The 17895-nt window shown below is 38.0% G+C and overlaps 1 protein-coding gene across 1 annotated transcript in view; it reads right to left on the reverse strand.

Moving 5' to 3' along the window:
- LOC127660590 (CUB and sushi domain-containing protein 1-like) overlaps nucleotides 1–17895 on the reverse strand; it is a 524643-nt gene that overhangs the window by 133382 nt on the left and 373366 nt on the right. The window contains exons 30-33 of the mRNA XM_052150909.1: nucleotides 13964–14080; nucleotides 10641–10754; nucleotides 8962–9057; nucleotides 2708–2911 (exon numbers count right to left, since the gene is read on the reverse strand). Coding sequence (XP_052006869.1) covers nucleotides 2708–2911; nucleotides 8962–9057; nucleotides 10641–10754; nucleotides 13964–14080 — 531 coding nt within the window. The remainder of the gene's footprint in view (nucleotides 1–2707; nucleotides 2912–8961; nucleotides 9058–10640; nucleotides 10755–13963; nucleotides 14081–17895) is intronic.

Raw genomic sequence — 17895 nt, forward strand, 5'->3', positions numbered from 1 at the left:
ATATCCTGTTTAACTTGGAAATATATCACATTACAGATGCAAAATGGGTTGTGAAAAGCACTTCACATTTATTTTGGTTCATGAATGAAACTCATTAATTTATGTAATTAATTAACTCATTTATTTATTCATTTTTGCAGTCAACAAGGCTAGATGTATTTAATTCCTAATAATAGATTTCTAGCTTCTGAATTGTAATTACTTAAAAATTGAGGAAGTGAGGCTTTAAAAGCGGACTGGCATGAAAACAACAAGAATGCATCTTGGGAGTGTTAGAATCGTGACAGTACTATAGAATACAACGGCAGCTAAATGCTCAGTATTAAAGCCAGGAGGTTATGACGTTGTACTCAAGACTGGGGGAGAGACCCTTGGATTTAGCAGTCGGCCCCTGGAGAACGGCTATATTGACAAAAATATTAACCAGAGGCCTGACATTTTAAATCTTTATAGAGGGCACTACCATTTCATCCTCCAGTAATATTTCTGAACCCCTACTAATTATATCTAGTGTTGGGGAAGCCACTGTGTTTGTTACGCTACAAGCTATTATACATAATTAAAAGTAACTGTATAATATACTGTATAAACTAAATATGATTTTTTTTTCAATCAGAGCATATTTAACAACTAGAATCTCAGTTGAAATGATTTTGTAAAAATTGTACTAAATACTATCATTTCATTTTATACCTGTATCAGTGTTGGGGAAGCAACTTTAAAATTGTAGTTTGACAGGCTACAAAGCTACTTGTAATTTAAAGTAGTTAGCTACACTACAAATTACTATCAAAAAGTAGCTAGCAACATCGAGATTCAGTACTTAACTTTACTGGTCTACTTGCGTGACTGTGCTAGTGAAAATGTTTTAACCGACTCCATAACATACATTGTTTTCCTTTCATAAGGCTCTTAATGATTTAAGTCATCTTTAGGAATATTTAAAGTCTAACAAGACCAGTTTATTTATTAAACATCATTCATACAGACACTTATACAGGAGAAAAACTGTGTCCATAATTTGTCCATACATCTTGGAAGTCCAGACTTTAAAGCCCTTTATTTACAGTGTAATACCATAACCTGGTAAGACCATGGATGGCTCCTTACTGCTATGATTAGGTTGCTGTAGCTAGTCTTTACCTCATCAGTACTGTTTAGCCATTTGAGATGTTTTATTTCCTCCATAGTATTTTAAACTAGACAATTCTGAGTAGAATTCAAATGGGTCACAATAGTTTTGTGGTAAGCACTGCCACCAAGATAAAAAGGGAAGCACAAACGATGGGTACGCTCCAGAGACTCAGTGGGAGTGGTTTAAGCTTGAATTCTGATTAGGAAGTATATTTAGCACATAGAAGCAGATTAATATCATTAAATTTGCAGTAAAACCATTGAAATAACTAACATTTACTTAGCTCCCGCTTCAGTTCCACTCAAACACCTGCAATTCCGAACAAGAACATTCGGGATTGGACCATAATCATTTGATGGCTATTTTAGTTTGTGATCTGCCGTTACAAAAGGAAAAGAAGACTGATTCTGAACAGCACCCAGAATACACTGCAAGTTCGGTAGATGTCTTACCGGTAAAAGTATGGCTTCTACAAAATAAGCCATTCATTATAATCTGACCAAAACATAATGTAGCGTTTGGTCACGCAACACCACTACTTGCTGGAAAAAGTAGTTTGCTACTGGAAAAGCTAAACTGTTGTAAAAGCAGCTGAGCTACTGTTAAGCTACTAAAAACAATGTAGTTAAGTTAGTAATGTCGCTAATTGTAGTTAGCTACTCCCCAACACTGAAGTGTATATCGTTGTAGCACAAAAGGTGTAATAATCTGTACAGGGACCAGTCTTTTTAAATGAACCATTTGAACAAATCAAAATACACAAACAAACAGACTTCTCAGTGATTCATATGAGAGATCTTGGACATTTTACACGAATATGTTTATGTCATCAGTTCGCTTGGCTGTATTGTCATGCTACACTGCTATGCATAAAATATTATAACTGTTACTGGAAAACCCAACCTGGTCCCTTAGAACCACGTTACTATACCAACATTTTGGCAAAATTATTTTTACGTGGCTCATTGTACAGTACATATTGCAGTATATCCTGTGAAATGAGCACTAAAGGTGCTAAAAGAACAACATTTATGGTATTTCACACAAATCACAAGTAAAACAGCAGATTACCATTTCATAGAAACTTACTTTTAGCCCTATTTCTCACACAGTGCTATCTTATGACATCTAAATACTTTTATTCTCTTTTAGTGCCACACAGAGCTACTCCCCAACACTGATATTACGCGGTAATGAACCACATAATATCATTTTGCAAAGATTATGGCACAGTCAAGTAATTTTCATGAGATCTACTCTGCTTTGAAAACAGCTGAGCTACTGTCACACTACTGAGAAATGGTAGCGTCACAATTTTTAGTAAGTTACTACCCGACTGGTTACCTAAAATTTAACACAATCCTGGGAAACCCATACATTTATATTCCCCATTATGCCTTGTGAAAAGACAGCTCTGTGAATCAACATTTGAATGATGGCTCCTGTTTGCAAACAAATAAAAGTGAAATGCAATTTGTTCAGTCTGTATTGCTCTATATCCAGCACTCAGTCGGGCTGAATTGAAAACATGAACATTGTGCATTTTGCTTGGATAAATCCAGGCTAGCTTACCTATACAATTTGGGATGGTGTCATTCCACTGTGCCAGTGCATTGGGGACCGCGTGACACTTGATAGCTTTGGATCCCTGGAGGAGGTATCCTGGGTTGCACTCGAAACGAACAATGGAGCCAGCTGAGAATTCTGACCCGATCCGCCTGCCGTATCTGGGCTCTGGGATGGAGCTACACTGCGTATCACTGGTGCGTGGAACAGCTAGTGAAGAGGAAACAGATTTTTAATCGAAATGGAGCAGATGTGCCATATGGCAACTCAAAAATATACAGAAAAGCTTTTTCAAAACCTACTTAGCACCTTTGCTGTCAAATGCCTTTTAAGGTAGCATCTTCACAAGCGACCAATTTGGACCACTCTAAATAGTCCGCAACTCTAAATACTCAGCAATTTGTGCATTACAAATAAAGCTCCTCATGTGAGGCACATGACCGACTGGACTTGCCTCAATTGATTTCAATAAAATTCTGCATTAGCATGTTGCCAAGGTAACAGCAGGATACTCTAATAAGTCTAAAAATACACAGTAGTCTACACACACTTTTGTTTTTGTGTCACAATTGTTTTTTTATGACACTATTGGTTTTTTAAGGTATAGGATAGGGAAGTTGGTTTTGTTGTTTAAAAAAACTGCATCTGTTTGGGAAATGTATTTAACTCTGTCACTCGCAATTGATTTCAATAAAGCGCTGCATTAGCATGTTGCTAAGCTAACAACATGATACTAATAAGCCTAGAAATACACAGTAGTCTACACAGAGATAATGGGTAAAACGTTTTAGTATTAAATCAATAAAACTCTTGCTTTGTCCACCATCTTACATGGAAGTTTTCAGTTATCTTGTCACAATGCATATTTCCTTCTCTGTGAAGTATACTGAACATGCCTTGGAATTTGGACAAAAATAGGTATCTTAAAACAATGGTTCCAAAACTGGCGAATAACGACCCAAAAATGGGTTACAGGTACCTTCTGATAGCGTCATGGACAGCAGAACAAAACAAAACATGCAAAATGCAATTAACACAATTTAACTAGATATATAAGTGTGCAAAGATAAATATAGTAAAATCATTTGACTTATCAACTTTTAAAAGCAAGGAGAAAATGCTGACAATATTTATTTTTATTTGTATTATTTTTTTTTTTACATATATAAAATTGTGACTTTAAGGAACGGCTCTGTCACATATTCCTGTTTTTGTGCTTTTATGTTGAAATTCTTGTTTAGTTCACACTTTTTGTATTTTTGTAATTTTTGTAGTTTTATTTTAAGAGTGGTTCTCCCTGATTATTTCCACAGGTGTTCCTCATTCCCTTGTTTGCCCCGGTGTATTTAAGCCTTTGTCTTCCCTGTTTCCCTTGTCAGTCTTTGCATGTTTAATGCCGTGATCTGTACGTTTGTTCCCCGTGTTTTGTTTCTTTATGTTATGAGTTTCTTGGTTTTCTTTTGTTCATAAAAGACGCTGCATTTAGATCCTCCATTCTCGTTATACTTGCATTAAACATTCTGAATCTAATTGGCAACAAAGGCCGTATGTTTGAAATGATGAATCTTCTTATATATACATAAATATTTCAAGCCAGTTCATAACAAATACATAAATGTTGAGAAAATATTTAACAAATATCCTTAATAGGCTGAAACTTAGTTTAAGGCACTTTACCCATTCCAAGGCATAGTTAAGCTGCCTACATTTTGGAACGGTCTTTGCATTGTGAGCTCATCTGATGCCTTAAAATACTGCCCACATTGGCAGCTCACTAGTTTTAGAAACCAATCCAATGCTCCATATTTGTAACCTTTTGTTTGTCTACAGGTGCAGCGGTGTAGATTGTGACAGTTTTAGCCATCTTTTTATAGAGAATTCATATATGTATTTATATCACGCTTTTGCATGCATATTTCCATGATCCTTGAACTTTGCTGGTTTTGCAGTTTTGGCTTGTGAACATTGCAGCAACTTTGGTTCTGCTTGTGTTCGTGCTTTAACTTTCATCTGACAGATGTGGATGTATAGAAAAAGGCTGGTGGAACAATTCACCATCACCCGCATACCTCCAAATGAACTGTCCTAACTGTCAGATAACATACACCCTCTGCACCCTCTGCTGTACAGTATGAAACGGTATGGAGAGATACAGTATAAAGAGACATACTGCAACAGGCCTGTCATGCTCTGCACTGTGTTTGAGTGCTCAAATGTGCCCATGACAGATTTCTATTGCATCTTTTTATAAGGCCACTGAAAATGTGTATCATAAAAGGGTAATTCATACACTTAATTTATTAACTATTTTAAACCAAGGGGGAATGCCTTGCATGTCCTGGAGCCTTTGCCATTTTTGCAGAGTCAGAAAAGTCAGGGACAATTATTTAATAGGAACAGTTCGCTTAAAAAAAAAACTTGTTATTTGATCACCCTTATGTCATTATAACCCTGTAGGATGTAATTTTTTTTTTAGTGGAACAAGAAAGCAGAAACTTTAGGCAGCCTGTTTGTATACAACAGTTACATACAACATAGTCTGTCAAAATCATAAAAAGCAACACAAAAGTCAAATAAAACTACACAACTCAAGAGCTGTCTTCTAAAGCCAAACGATAGCTTTGTGGGAGGAACAGTCCCACATTTTTTTCCTATATTGTTTATAATCTTCCCCTCCGCCTAAGCACATTTGTTGCTTGTATTTACGTCTAGAATTTAAGAACGCTGGAGAACCAGTGTTGTTTTGGAGATGATTATGTTGACATGACATTTTTCCAGATTATCAGTGAAAAATTCCTTACATTTGTGTTATGATATGGCTTCAGAAGACTTTAAAGCAGTGTTTCCCAACCTTTTTACTGGCACGGCACACTTTATACAACTAAAAAATACAGTGCTTGTGTCAGACTTTCTCATCGTCCGTCATTTAGATGGACAGGGTCGTAAAAATTCCGTTATGATCTATTATTACTCATCATTTAAATTTTCATATTTTAATAATAAGACATTTCATATATTTTTAAATTAATCATGAATTTACAGGACGAGTATATAGCAGATGATTTATTTATACAGATGAACAACAGAGACATGAAACAGATGAATGTTTTTCCCCGCAGAGACAGCGGAGGCCACTAAAATATGAACAACGCAATATTACAAAAGCAAATATGATTAAAATATTATCAAAACACATAAAATATGAACTGAACAGAACTCAATCGACAACTCAAACCTTCCTCCTGGTCCGCATCGACTTAAACTGTTGCTCGCCTGTGCGTAATCAAACGCATCAAGAGAGACTGATGCGGAGGCAATTGTCATTAGATTTGCGTCTTTGCCTCGGACAGACGACTTCTCGTGGCAGTTTTAATTTGGTTCTGGAGGCTGAACACCGTGTCAAGCGCATCATTGCCCTCCACATGACAAGAGTTGCAGAAAGCGTCACAGGGGGGTGATTTTATGAGTTTGCCACGTAAAAAAGCGGGACGTGTGCACATTAAACATTGAAAACATGTATTTGGAAGAGAGAAAAAAAGCTTGCAGTTGCTTTGATAGCAGAAAGTAATAAAAGGACTCGTTTATGTTTAGGTCGAAGTGTTTCTTGGTGAATTTAAATTAGTTCAATAACTGGGGTCTCTGATATTCATAAACGATAAGGTAATATTTAATTAAAATAAATTATCAGACATTCAGTCTCTTCACAAATTTGGACAGTTTTTAAATATTTCTTGTTGCTTAGTACTCTCAAAGACATTATTAGTGAAGATAAAACATGTGTGTGAAAAACACTTTGGTGTGACATCACTTCATAGACTTCAATGTATTCTGCAGCGCTGACACGAGTCATGTGATGACCATTAACACGTATAAATATTACTCAATTTTGCACATTAATCATTGCTCTTCACAATCACAAAAGTGACCGATTATGCTTTCAAGACGGTGAATTTCTCAGAAAGGTGAGGAGTTTAGATCCCTGAAATTATTTGTATTTTTTATAAAATAAATAATGACACCATTTTCATTTTTGGATAAATTTAAATGGCACAGAAATCAAACTAAGACTGTGGTGCCTGTTCTCATCATCTGCTAAAAAGTAAAATAATAATAATAATAATAATAATAATAATAATTCTATAAGTGTAAAATCGCATGGGGAGGCAATTCTCAAAATACCATTGAGAACAACTTCATTCAGCTTCAACAGAAATCATTCTCCCATTCGGCTTTACTTGGAGCTAAATGATTAACAAATTAGATCAAAAACGAGTCCCTTCCTCATTTGACTCTACTGTGTATTGGTTATGACATTGTGAAGTTCTCTGGGTGAAATATAAAGGCGTTTTCCCACAGTAAGCGGGCTCCTGAATACTGTTCGGCACACCGGCCTCTACACTTAGAAAGCCATGATTTGACTGCAAACCCTATAGGAATGTTTCTTCAGCTACAGACACTCTAATGTCCCAGGGGTTGATTTTAATTAAAACTAACAGACTTCAACTCTTTTTTTCTGTTATATGAAGGTCACATAAAAACTTTTTTTTTTAACTTTTAATGTGCTGCTTTTCAAATGCCTTTTGTATAGATTTTATTGTTTTACATTTGTGCCAGACTCAGACTTTTGATATTAAAATATGAAAAGCTAATAAAGTTAATAAAGTTAATATTTTATCTCAAATAAAAAATTAAGCAGGCAAAAAATACAAATATTTTCGAAAACTATAAATATAGCTTCTGACACTGTGTCTTGGTCAAGAGTGGCTTGACACAAGGAATGCGACAGCTGAAACCCATGTCTTGCATCTGTCTGTGCGTGGTGGTTCTTGAAGCACTGACTCCAGTTGCAGTCCACTCTTTGTGAATCTCCCCCACATTTTTGAATGGGTTTTGTTTCACAATCCTCTCCAGGGTGCGGTTATCCCTATTGCTTGTACACTTTTTTTCTACCACATCTTTTCCTTCCCTTCGCCTCTCTATTAATGTGCTTGGACACAGAGCTCTGTGAACAGCCAGCCTCTTCAGCAATGACCTTGTGTCTTGCCCTCCTTGTGCAAGGTGTCAATGGTCGTCTTTTGGACAGCTGTCAAGTCAGCAGTCTTCCCCATGATTGTGTAGCCTACAGAACTAGACTGAGAGACCATTTAAAGGCCTTTGCAGGTGTTTTGAGTTAATTAGCTGATTAGAGTGTGGCACCCGGTGTCTTCAATATTGAACATTTTCACAATATTCTAATTTTCTGAGATACTGATTTTGGGGTTTTTCATTAGTTGGCAGTTATAATCATAAATTAAAAGGAATGAATACTTGAAATATATCAGTCTGTGTGGAATGAATGTATACATTATCCAAGTTTCACTTTTTGAATGGAATTACTGAAATAAATCAACTTTTTGATGATATTCTAATTATATGACCAGCACCTGTATATACACTACATATTTGACAAAGATATTTAGATGATACATGCAAGGTTAAGTGTTTTAGACAAGCACTCTAGGAAGAGTTTGAAAAAGTAATACAGGAAAAAATTGCAGGAAAAATGTATAGACTAAATAAAAATGTTTTTTTAGCTCATATGGTTGTGAAGATATTATCAAAAACATACAAGTGCGCATCACAGCGCCATCTAGGGTCAGATGTGTGTGTTTGGGGGGATTGGAGACCATCCTGCCAAATTTGGTCTCTAAAACGTGTTAAAAAAAAAAGACAAATCAGTACAAATACAATAGGGTTCAAGTACCTTTGGCGCTTTGGACACCTAAAAATCTAAACAAAGATTAACATAATTAATTTCAATATTTATTATGTCTAAATGAACACAAATTTTGACTGATGTGTGAATAAAACACTGACATTCAATAAAACATTTACATAAATATCAATTCTGAATCGAATATTTGTATTGAGTGTCATTTCCAATCAAGCTGAAATTTTGTCAAATTATATAAGAAGTGTAAAACATAATTTTTTGTATTTAGTAAACATTAAATGCTAGCTATGAAATAAGCTTTTATGTAATTTTCACCAGTGTGAAAGTGTGTATTAGGGAGTGTCTGATTTATTTATTTGTAAGTCCACATGGCCAAAAGTTCCCATGGTTGAAGAAACACCTATAAACACCAGAGCCGATTATTTCTACAGCGCAACACCAAAGGCTAACTGAGAAAGCACTTAAAGTTTGGGATTTGAAGATTAAAAACAAAGCCTTAGCTCTGCACGATGACCTGTTATTGATTGAAAGTTGAGTATGTGCTTACCTTGGTAAACAAAATGGAAACCTTTGGCGGACGGGCCGCTTTTCACGCTGAACCTCAGCATGATTTGGTTGGAGGTGGCCAAGGGCAAGGTTTCCCCTGCAATAAGACACAGACGTTAAAGTCTCGCAGTTTCTCAAGAGTTGCTCGTGAAAACAAATGTGCTGTAACAAACTGTAGTCTTAAGGCAGTGTACATGACGAATGGTTTAATAACTCGATCAGCCTCCGGGACAGGGAAGGAGCAGAAGTCAGCAACAATGGGACTAAAACTGATGGATACCAAATGAAATACTCATGCTGTCTTTGGAATGTTTGTAGATGCGGAAGGTAAATCCCAAACCAAACAACTGACTTGCCTTTAAGCAAAACATTGAGCATATGATCCCAAAAAGGTCACATTCACGCTGAAGCTAAATAAGGCTACACAACAGTTATTGCCTGTCCTCGAATCTAATTGGACGAGCAGTGTCCCAAAAGTGCTCATATTTAGTATAACAGCACTAGGACGGTTCACTATTTGTTTCACTCTGCTTCTCTGTGTGTGTGGCTTTCCAAATTGTGGTGAGAATAGATACATCTTTCATTTAGATTTTCGTTCAGTGACTATTTCTGGACATTAGATCTTTACACCAGTAGGTGGCGACAAACAGGCGTCTGTTATGTTATGAGTGAGTCATTGACTCAGCTGATTCATTAAACAAGTCGTTCACAATGGAAAACATTGAAATGAATGAGAATGATTTGTTGAAAACACTGATTCGTATATGAATGGATAACCACAACACATCAGAGTATTGAGGGCAGTGCTGATATACAGTAGATGGTGAACACAAGGGTTGAGCATGTAGTCTGAAACACCAAACTACAAATTAAGTGGCCTTTCAGGATTTCTCACACAGCTTTCTTTTTCTTTTTTATTCTCACCGCTCAAAAAGTTGACATAGAAATTATATGTATTTACAGCACTTCCCATGGGAATAGTGTTGCAGAGCAGACCATGAAGGGTATAAAAATGCCATACAAACAGTTTGTGTCCAATGACCGCCATCAATCCAGCAAAGCCCCTGGTATTAGCTGTGATTTTCTTTTTCAGGACACTTTATTACCTTTCACATGATAATACCAACAATAATTCATGGGCTAGCCGCAAGGATAACATTTGCGTTTTATAGGGAAACAGAGAAGAATTGAGTCTGGAATCAATGGGTGAAACATATTACTTAAGCCATATATATTTTACACATAAACGTTTTAAGCAAGAAATTTTACAAAAAACTACAAGACAACCATAAAACAACCAATCCTGTTCAGGTATAATGATACATCCTAGCTGTCAAACATTAGTGGAACATGTCCATAAAATACAGTAAATATTTAATACCAAAAGTGACTTGAACATCTACCTGAGGTTGGCTGAGAGCTTACTGAATGTCTGTGAATACATTTGAAAAGTGAAACAATAAAAGCCAAATACAAATCTATTAGCAAACATTTCCCCTCAGAAAGGAGCCATTAAACCTCACTTGAGGCCTCGTTCGCTGCTCAATTGCGCTACGCTTCATTGTCACTTGCACTGATTTAAAAAGCCATACTTGCCTATTTGTTTTGTCAAAGGGTTTTGTGCATTTCGATGCAAACTCAAAGCAACAAAACTAAGGGAAATGTAAAGCTATCACTTACCGGAATGAGAGCCAGCCAGGGAGCTTAGCAGTCTGGAATTATGATTGGGGCCATCAAACAGCTCAACAGAGTCGTTCATGGCTGTCTGGAAATAGGCAAATTGCCCAAACACCACTAAGGAGACAAAATGAGAAGCATTGAGCGGGTTACTACAGTATCTTCATTCTTGGTTTCCTATCGACCAGAACACACATCTTGGAGTGAACCGGATTACGTGATTACTTGCTGGTTTCCATGGGACCAGAATCTGCATCTTGTAATGAACATGGTCACTTCCCAGTTTCCATGGGACCAAAACCCACATTTCAGAGTGAGTGTTATTACTTCCTGGTTTCCATGGGACCAGAACGCACATCTCAGAATTAACGTGATAACTTCCTGGTTTCCATGGGACCACAATCTGCATATCGGAACAAAGTTAATTACTTCCTTATATTGTAGTAAAAATGTACTGAATGAACATGGTAACTTCCTGGTTTTCATGGGACCAAAACACCAATATCGGAGTAAACACGATTACATTCTGGTTTCCATGGGATCAGAACCTGCTTCTCTTTGTGAACATGATTGTTTCCAGGTTTCCATGGAAACAGAATCTCCACACAATCCAGTCAAGCCTGGTTTATGACGCATCCATGTACAAATGGGAAGCAAATTTAGGTGCAAATGTGCTTTTGGAAAAATCCACTGAATGTCTCAAGGGGATCAAATACACTACATAATCTTTTGCTATCAAGAAAGAGCAGTCTACATTTTAGCTTAGCTGGGCGAAGGGTCATTTATCATCATCATGCAGGAAAAGTTTCTGCTTGGCCCCCTATCTGTCCAGGGCCTTTTAAATCTTCAAAAACCTGATCATATCGCTGTACACATTTTTGTAAGGGCCTAGTGCCTTTTCTTCATGAACTCTTCCTGTAATGCATTGGTTCTCTTTTTTATCACATCCCTTTTGAAACAAGAAAAAATGTAGCCCAAAATTCCTGTACAATTACAACATATATATATATATATATATAAAGATTGAGTACATTTACTAAAATAAATGATACTGCTGCAGGAGTTATGTTGAAATGTAGAAGCTTACACACAAATTTCAAGTTCTGCCAAAGGTGGAATCAATCCCAGGTGGTCTGCAGAAAAACAGAACGTGTTTTTGCACGCATCTGTTCAGTTTTGCCATTGTTAAAACACATGCTGAATAAATGTCTTTGACATTTGCAACGTGTCTCGCTTTTTCTTCAGTGTCTCATGCAGGACCGGCATATTTAAACACCATTTCAAGCTAAAAAGAACTTCAAATTGTCAAAAAGCATGTTGAGACACTGCACTCTGGTTTTATACTTTGAGCTGCATCTAGATTGTTTTAAGTGCAGTTAAAAAAGTCAACATTCTGAACAAGTTTAGGCTGCATACTGGGGACTGTTACATTGTTTCATATTATTCCAGACAAATAAACGGTAAGGCAATGGTTTTTTTCTCTTTTGCTCTATTGAAATGAGGGGCTGCCATGCCTTGATAAAACTGTGTATGTTTACTGTTTCAGTACTGTTGCAAATGTTGCTAGTATGCTTACATTATATATAGCCCATTGCAACAGTACTTGCTAGGAGAAGAAATAAGATTAAGATAAGCTTAAAATCTGATGGTATTGTTTGGGCCAGGTTTCATTTTAAGGTCCGAGCAGACCTCTATAATGGACCGGGTTTACATTGAAACCAGGCTTTTTGATGGAATTTGTAAGTGTATTTGACCATTTAGGCTCTCTGAGAACACACGCACATGAAGCATGCATGCACACAAGCTGGCTGTCAGTAAGGTCCCTTTCAAGGCTGTCAGACTCAGCAGGGCAACAAAACCGAGAAAAAAATAAAAAACCTTTAAGATTCTCATTATTTGTGAGATTTCTCTCTCTACTCCCTATCCCCTTTGACCTGTTAATTAGATGGACCAGTGGTTCTCTTGCATTCGACTGGTCGATCGCGATTGACGTAATGAACATCCCTGACACATTAACTATAAATGCCTCAGGCTGTTAAAAGGATGCGCCACAGTGCCAGACGAAAGTATAAACATTGCTTGAGGACAAAAAGGTGGGGAGGAAGAAATTGCACACATTGGTTCTTGCGTGTATTGCTTTCACACATTTGTTTTTTAAATGTGTGGAAGTGAAAGAGATTTGAGAACGGGGCAGTCTTCAACATGAGCACGCCCCACACTATAAGAACCACTGCTGTAATATACGCATCACTTGTATGATACAGGTCTGGTGTCCGTTCCCACTGAACTGAGACCAGTGATGAAGCTGTGATTTAACTTGTTTCCTTGCCAGAAAGGACACATGGTTCACTCGGTAGGGGATGAGAAACCAGGGAAATCACAGAGCCATGCGCTGTGCATGTCAGGTGCTTGTGTGAGAGGCCGCTAAGCAGGGAGGGGTGGTGGAGAGGGTCACCCGGGCCACACAGATGACTCTATTATCTGCTATGTAATTAAAACAGTACAAAAAAGCTGAAGGGCTGCTAGTGGCTCCGGAAATCTCAGTTTGAGAGGATTTCTGTTGATTATCAGACACTCCTTCTGGAAACTTTAAGTTTTAAATCTGTACTTACACCGCCCTGTGTAGATCTGGGTGAAAATACTTAATTCAATGATGTTGTTTAAGAGGAGTATTTGTTATGAAAGAACTGTTAGGGTTTGGAATGGATTTATTAAGTTCTGGGTGTGTTGAAATGTGTTGTGGACATAAAGCACAGGCAAAAAAAATACATTTGAACTATTTATGTCAAATTATGCTTCTGCTTATACTGGCATATTAAAGTGAATGTCACGAAATCTGTCAAGAACAAAAAAATTATGTTATATCTTATTAATTTTATTATATTTTTATAATTATGATTTATTAATTTATATAATGTCTTATTAATTTACATTTCTGTTCTGTTCTATTCTATTGTATTCTATTCATCTGTAGAGATCTAGGTCACATTTCACCCCCCCAAAAAATTATAAATAAATACAATAATAAATAATAAAATAAATTTTGTCATAGAGAAAAATGAAGAAACTTTTTCATTACAAACAAGCACATATTACCCCACAAATTTCAAATACTGCATATGTGTTCATATGTGCTTTTATTTTATTTGTAATTTCCATTATTCAGAATAGTGATTCTTCTTAGGTTCTCATTATTGTATTACAGTATCACAAAAAAATCTCATAAACTGAAGGCAGCACAGCAAATGCGTAAATGAAACATATTTTAAACAACGTATATTGCATTATGACAATATATCATAAACTTGTATACTTTGTATACTCACCAAATTCTCCAGACACTGTAATGTAGTATGAGCAGGTCTGTCCTGTAGTGTAGTTGAGGGGGTAATTTGGGGATAATACCACCCCCTCTGATCCAGAATACTGCCCACCACATGGTGCTGCAAAGAAAGACACATACATCAACCCTAAAGGCTCATATTTACTCTTGTTCAGTCCATATAGGAAATGAGGTCATTTTCGGAAAGGAATTAGATCTGAAGGATCTCTACAAATTTCAAAACACGTACAGTACAGCCAAAGTAATTTTTCTATTGTGCTTGGTCAGATCTAGCAAATGGATTTGCCTTTGTCATTTATAATTGGTACTTTTAAAATGCCTTTTATGTAAAGATTTTACTGTTTTAACCGTGTCCTAAACCCATAATTTCAATATTAAACTATGAAAAATGCTTGTTTAAAACCATGATCATCTAAACAAAGAGTGAAATAAGATGACACTATTTCAATATTTATTGTCTGAAAATTATTCATATACATTTTTGTAAATATACCCTGTAGGGAGCAGTAAACACTTTACAGGCACCTTGTCAATGGGAAGATAGCTTTACATGTATTCCCATTATCTCTCAAACAAAAGTTTTACAACAGCAACAAGGACTTTATTTGAAAAGATCACTGGAACAAGGCATCGTTTGAATAACAATTGAGCTGAATAATTGCCAAAAGAAATAAAAAAGCAATTTTTAATGACACTTTGAAACACACTGCTGTTTTAAGAAGAAAAGAAAAAATCATTACACATCAAACATTATTCACATCAAACGCACAGAAATAGCTCTCGCCAATGACAACACGAAAGTAGTCACAATTCATTGGGAATTGTATACACTAATGACACCAGATCATTGTATTGTGCACCAAGCAGTTCACTTAACTGCCAACATTTATTGGACCAGGAAAGTCAATAACAAGATATTGGAAAATGTACATACCTTTATACATGCATGGTTAATTTGCCTGGGCTTGACATTCATTGCACAAACTAACTTTATTGTAGTGCCGCTAAAATGGTCAGCAATTAACATATCATGAAAACCGAGTGGAATGGTTACTGGAATTGCCATTGCCTCTGACAGGCATTTTAGTAAAACTGATTAGTATTTCAGGTGTGGAGGAGGGAGTATTGAGAAGGATCAGACAGTGAAGACTAAATCATCTGAGTGCTGGTACGTTGGTGTGTGTTATCTCTTTATTATTTTCATAATGGGTAGAGGCTAAAAGCTTGGGTGTTCGACTGTGCATGACAGAAGCAACAACTAAAAATCTACCACATAGGACACAGACAGGATTATTGGCAGCGCTGAGTGTAAAAATATGAGGCTATAAAGGTCAATGAAGAGTATTTGTGGAGATATTTATCAGTGTCAGTGACTATGTCATACCTGCCCTATAGCTTAAGCCCTAGTAATGGATAGACAACCTGTGATAACCAGTACTGAGGAACTTCTGAAAATATGTGTATTACTGCATTACTCCTTAAAGATAAACAAATTAGAGGGGGGGTTATTCATTTATGTACTGATTCTGCAGGGAAACCTGTGGAATGGATGTAAACTTGATAAACTGTGCTTAACAGAGCTGAGAGAACCACACTTATATACTACATAGGCACAATGTTGCACGCACTGGATAGGCCTACATGACCAAGAAACTGTATCTTCCAAAACTTCAAGCTACTCACAATTTAATGGTGCACTCTTTCTTTTTTCTTTCTTTCTTTCTTTTTTTTTTTTTTGTTGCTTATCACCAAACTTGTAAACAGAGAATAATTATAAAAGTAGCATAGTATGTTCAAAGGTATTTTTAAAAGTGATTACCCTACACTCTAGGCGGAGGGTAAACAAACTGCAATGTAAGTAAATGTAAATGTACAATGATCACACTCCATGCAAACCACTCCAGATTAATAAATTGTTAACTATTATTATTTACATTGACACTAGTACATACAATGGCAAGATACAATTATGTGAACCCTTTGGAATTATCTGGCCATCTTAGATCCAAGATGGCGGTGCGGTAGCACGCAGCGGGCGCTCCGGATCCAAAATGGTGCTATTTTTGTTAGTTAGCCTGACTTTTACAGCACATGGAGATCGGAGCAACTGGTGTTCGTGTTTACCATTGCCAGGCATATTAAATATAAGATTCATGCAACAACCAAGCTGCATGATTATCCGCAGGAGAAGCTACGCAACCTCTGCTTGCTGCAGAGACCAGGCATCCAGTCCTCTGTGTCATCTGATGCCGGTGGCCATGAGAGGGGACATCGTAAGCGGTGTGTGAGGAAGCGGAAGCGCGGCAAGAGGTTGGGGGTCCATGCTAGGCTAAAAACAAACCCTAGATGGCTGGCTCTCCTGTCTATCCTGCTCTCAAATGTTTGCTCCCTGGACAATAAACTGGACTACATCCGACTTCAGCAAACTATGCCGGACGCCGGCATTCAGTTAGACGGGCTCGCCTCGTTTTGTGCCGACAGAAATGCAGCAATGTGCGGTAAGACTCGCGGTGGTGGCTTGTGTGTTTAAAGTGTACTGCCTGGAACATGTTCAGGAAAGCTGCAACACATGGTGACTCTACCAACTTGGAGGAATACACAGCATCAGTGACCAGCTACATCAGCAAGTGCATTGATGATGTCTCCTTCTCCAAGACCTTCACCACACACTCCAACCAGAAGCCGTGGATGACTGCGGAGGTGCGTGCCCTGCTGAGGACCCGAGACTCAACAAGCAAGGCAACAAGGCTGCCCTAAGAACAGCGAGGGCCAAACTGTCCTGGGCCATCAGAGTGGCAAAGCGCACACATGCCCAGATAATCCACAGTCACTTCCAGGACAGCGGCGACACGCGGCGCATGTGGCAGGGAATCCAGACCATAACCAACTACAGGACAACATCAGTTGCCTGAGACAAAGATGCCTCCCTTCCAGATGCGCTGAACGACTTCTATGCTCGGTTTGAGGCGCAGAACGACGTGGTGGCGAAGAAGACCACCCCTCCTCCCAACGACCAGGTGATCTGTCTTACCATGTCTGATGTGAGGAAAACACTACATAGAGTCAACCCACGGAAGGCTGCTGGATCAGACAACATTCCTGGCAGGGTGCTCAGAGGATGTGCAGACCAGCTGGCAGATATTCTTACTGACATCTTCAACATCTCTCTGAGCAGCACCGTCGTTCCAACATGCTTCAAGGCCACCACCATCATCCCCATGCCAAAGAAGTCTTCAGTGTCCTGCCTCAATGACTACCACCCTCCATCTGGCCCTCACCCACCTAGAAAAAAGGACTCATATGTTCGAATGCTGTTCAAAGAATTCAGCTCAGCATTCAACACAATCATTCCTCAGCACCTGATTGGAAAGCTGAACCTGCTGGGACTGGACACCTCCCTCTGCAACTGGATCCTGGACTGACTGACTGGGGACCTCAGTCAGTCCGGATTGGGAACAGCATCTCCACCACCACCACACTGAGCACTGGGCCCCCCTGGGCTGTGTGCTCAGTCCACTGCTGTTCACGACTGTGCAGCAATGCACAGCACAAACCACATCATCAAGTTTGCAGATGACACGACCGTGGTGGGTCTCATCAGGAAGAAGGATGAGTCTTCCTGATGCATACAGAGAGGAGGTGCAGCGGCTAACGGACTGGTGTAGAACCAACAACCTGTCTAAACAAAAGAGATGGTTATTGACTTCAAGAGAGCACATAGTGAACATTGAACATCGATGGCTCCACTGTGGAAATCATCAAAAGCACCTACTTCCTTGGTGTTCATCTGGAGGAGAACCTCACCTGGTCCCTCAACACCAGCTCTATTACCAAGAAAGCCCAGCAGCGTCTCTACTTTCTTCAAAGGCTGAGAAAAGCACATCTCCCACCCCCATCCTCACTACATTCTATAGA

The sequence above is a fragment of the Xyrauchen texanus genome, chromosome 20 (assembly GCF_025860055.1).
Source record: "Xyrauchen texanus isolate HMW12.3.18 chromosome 20, RBS_HiC_50CHRs, whole genome shotgun sequence".
In the NCBI taxonomy this organism is placed as follows: Eukaryota; Metazoa; Chordata; class Actinopteri; order Cypriniformes; family Catostomidae; genus Xyrauchen; species Xyrauchen texanus.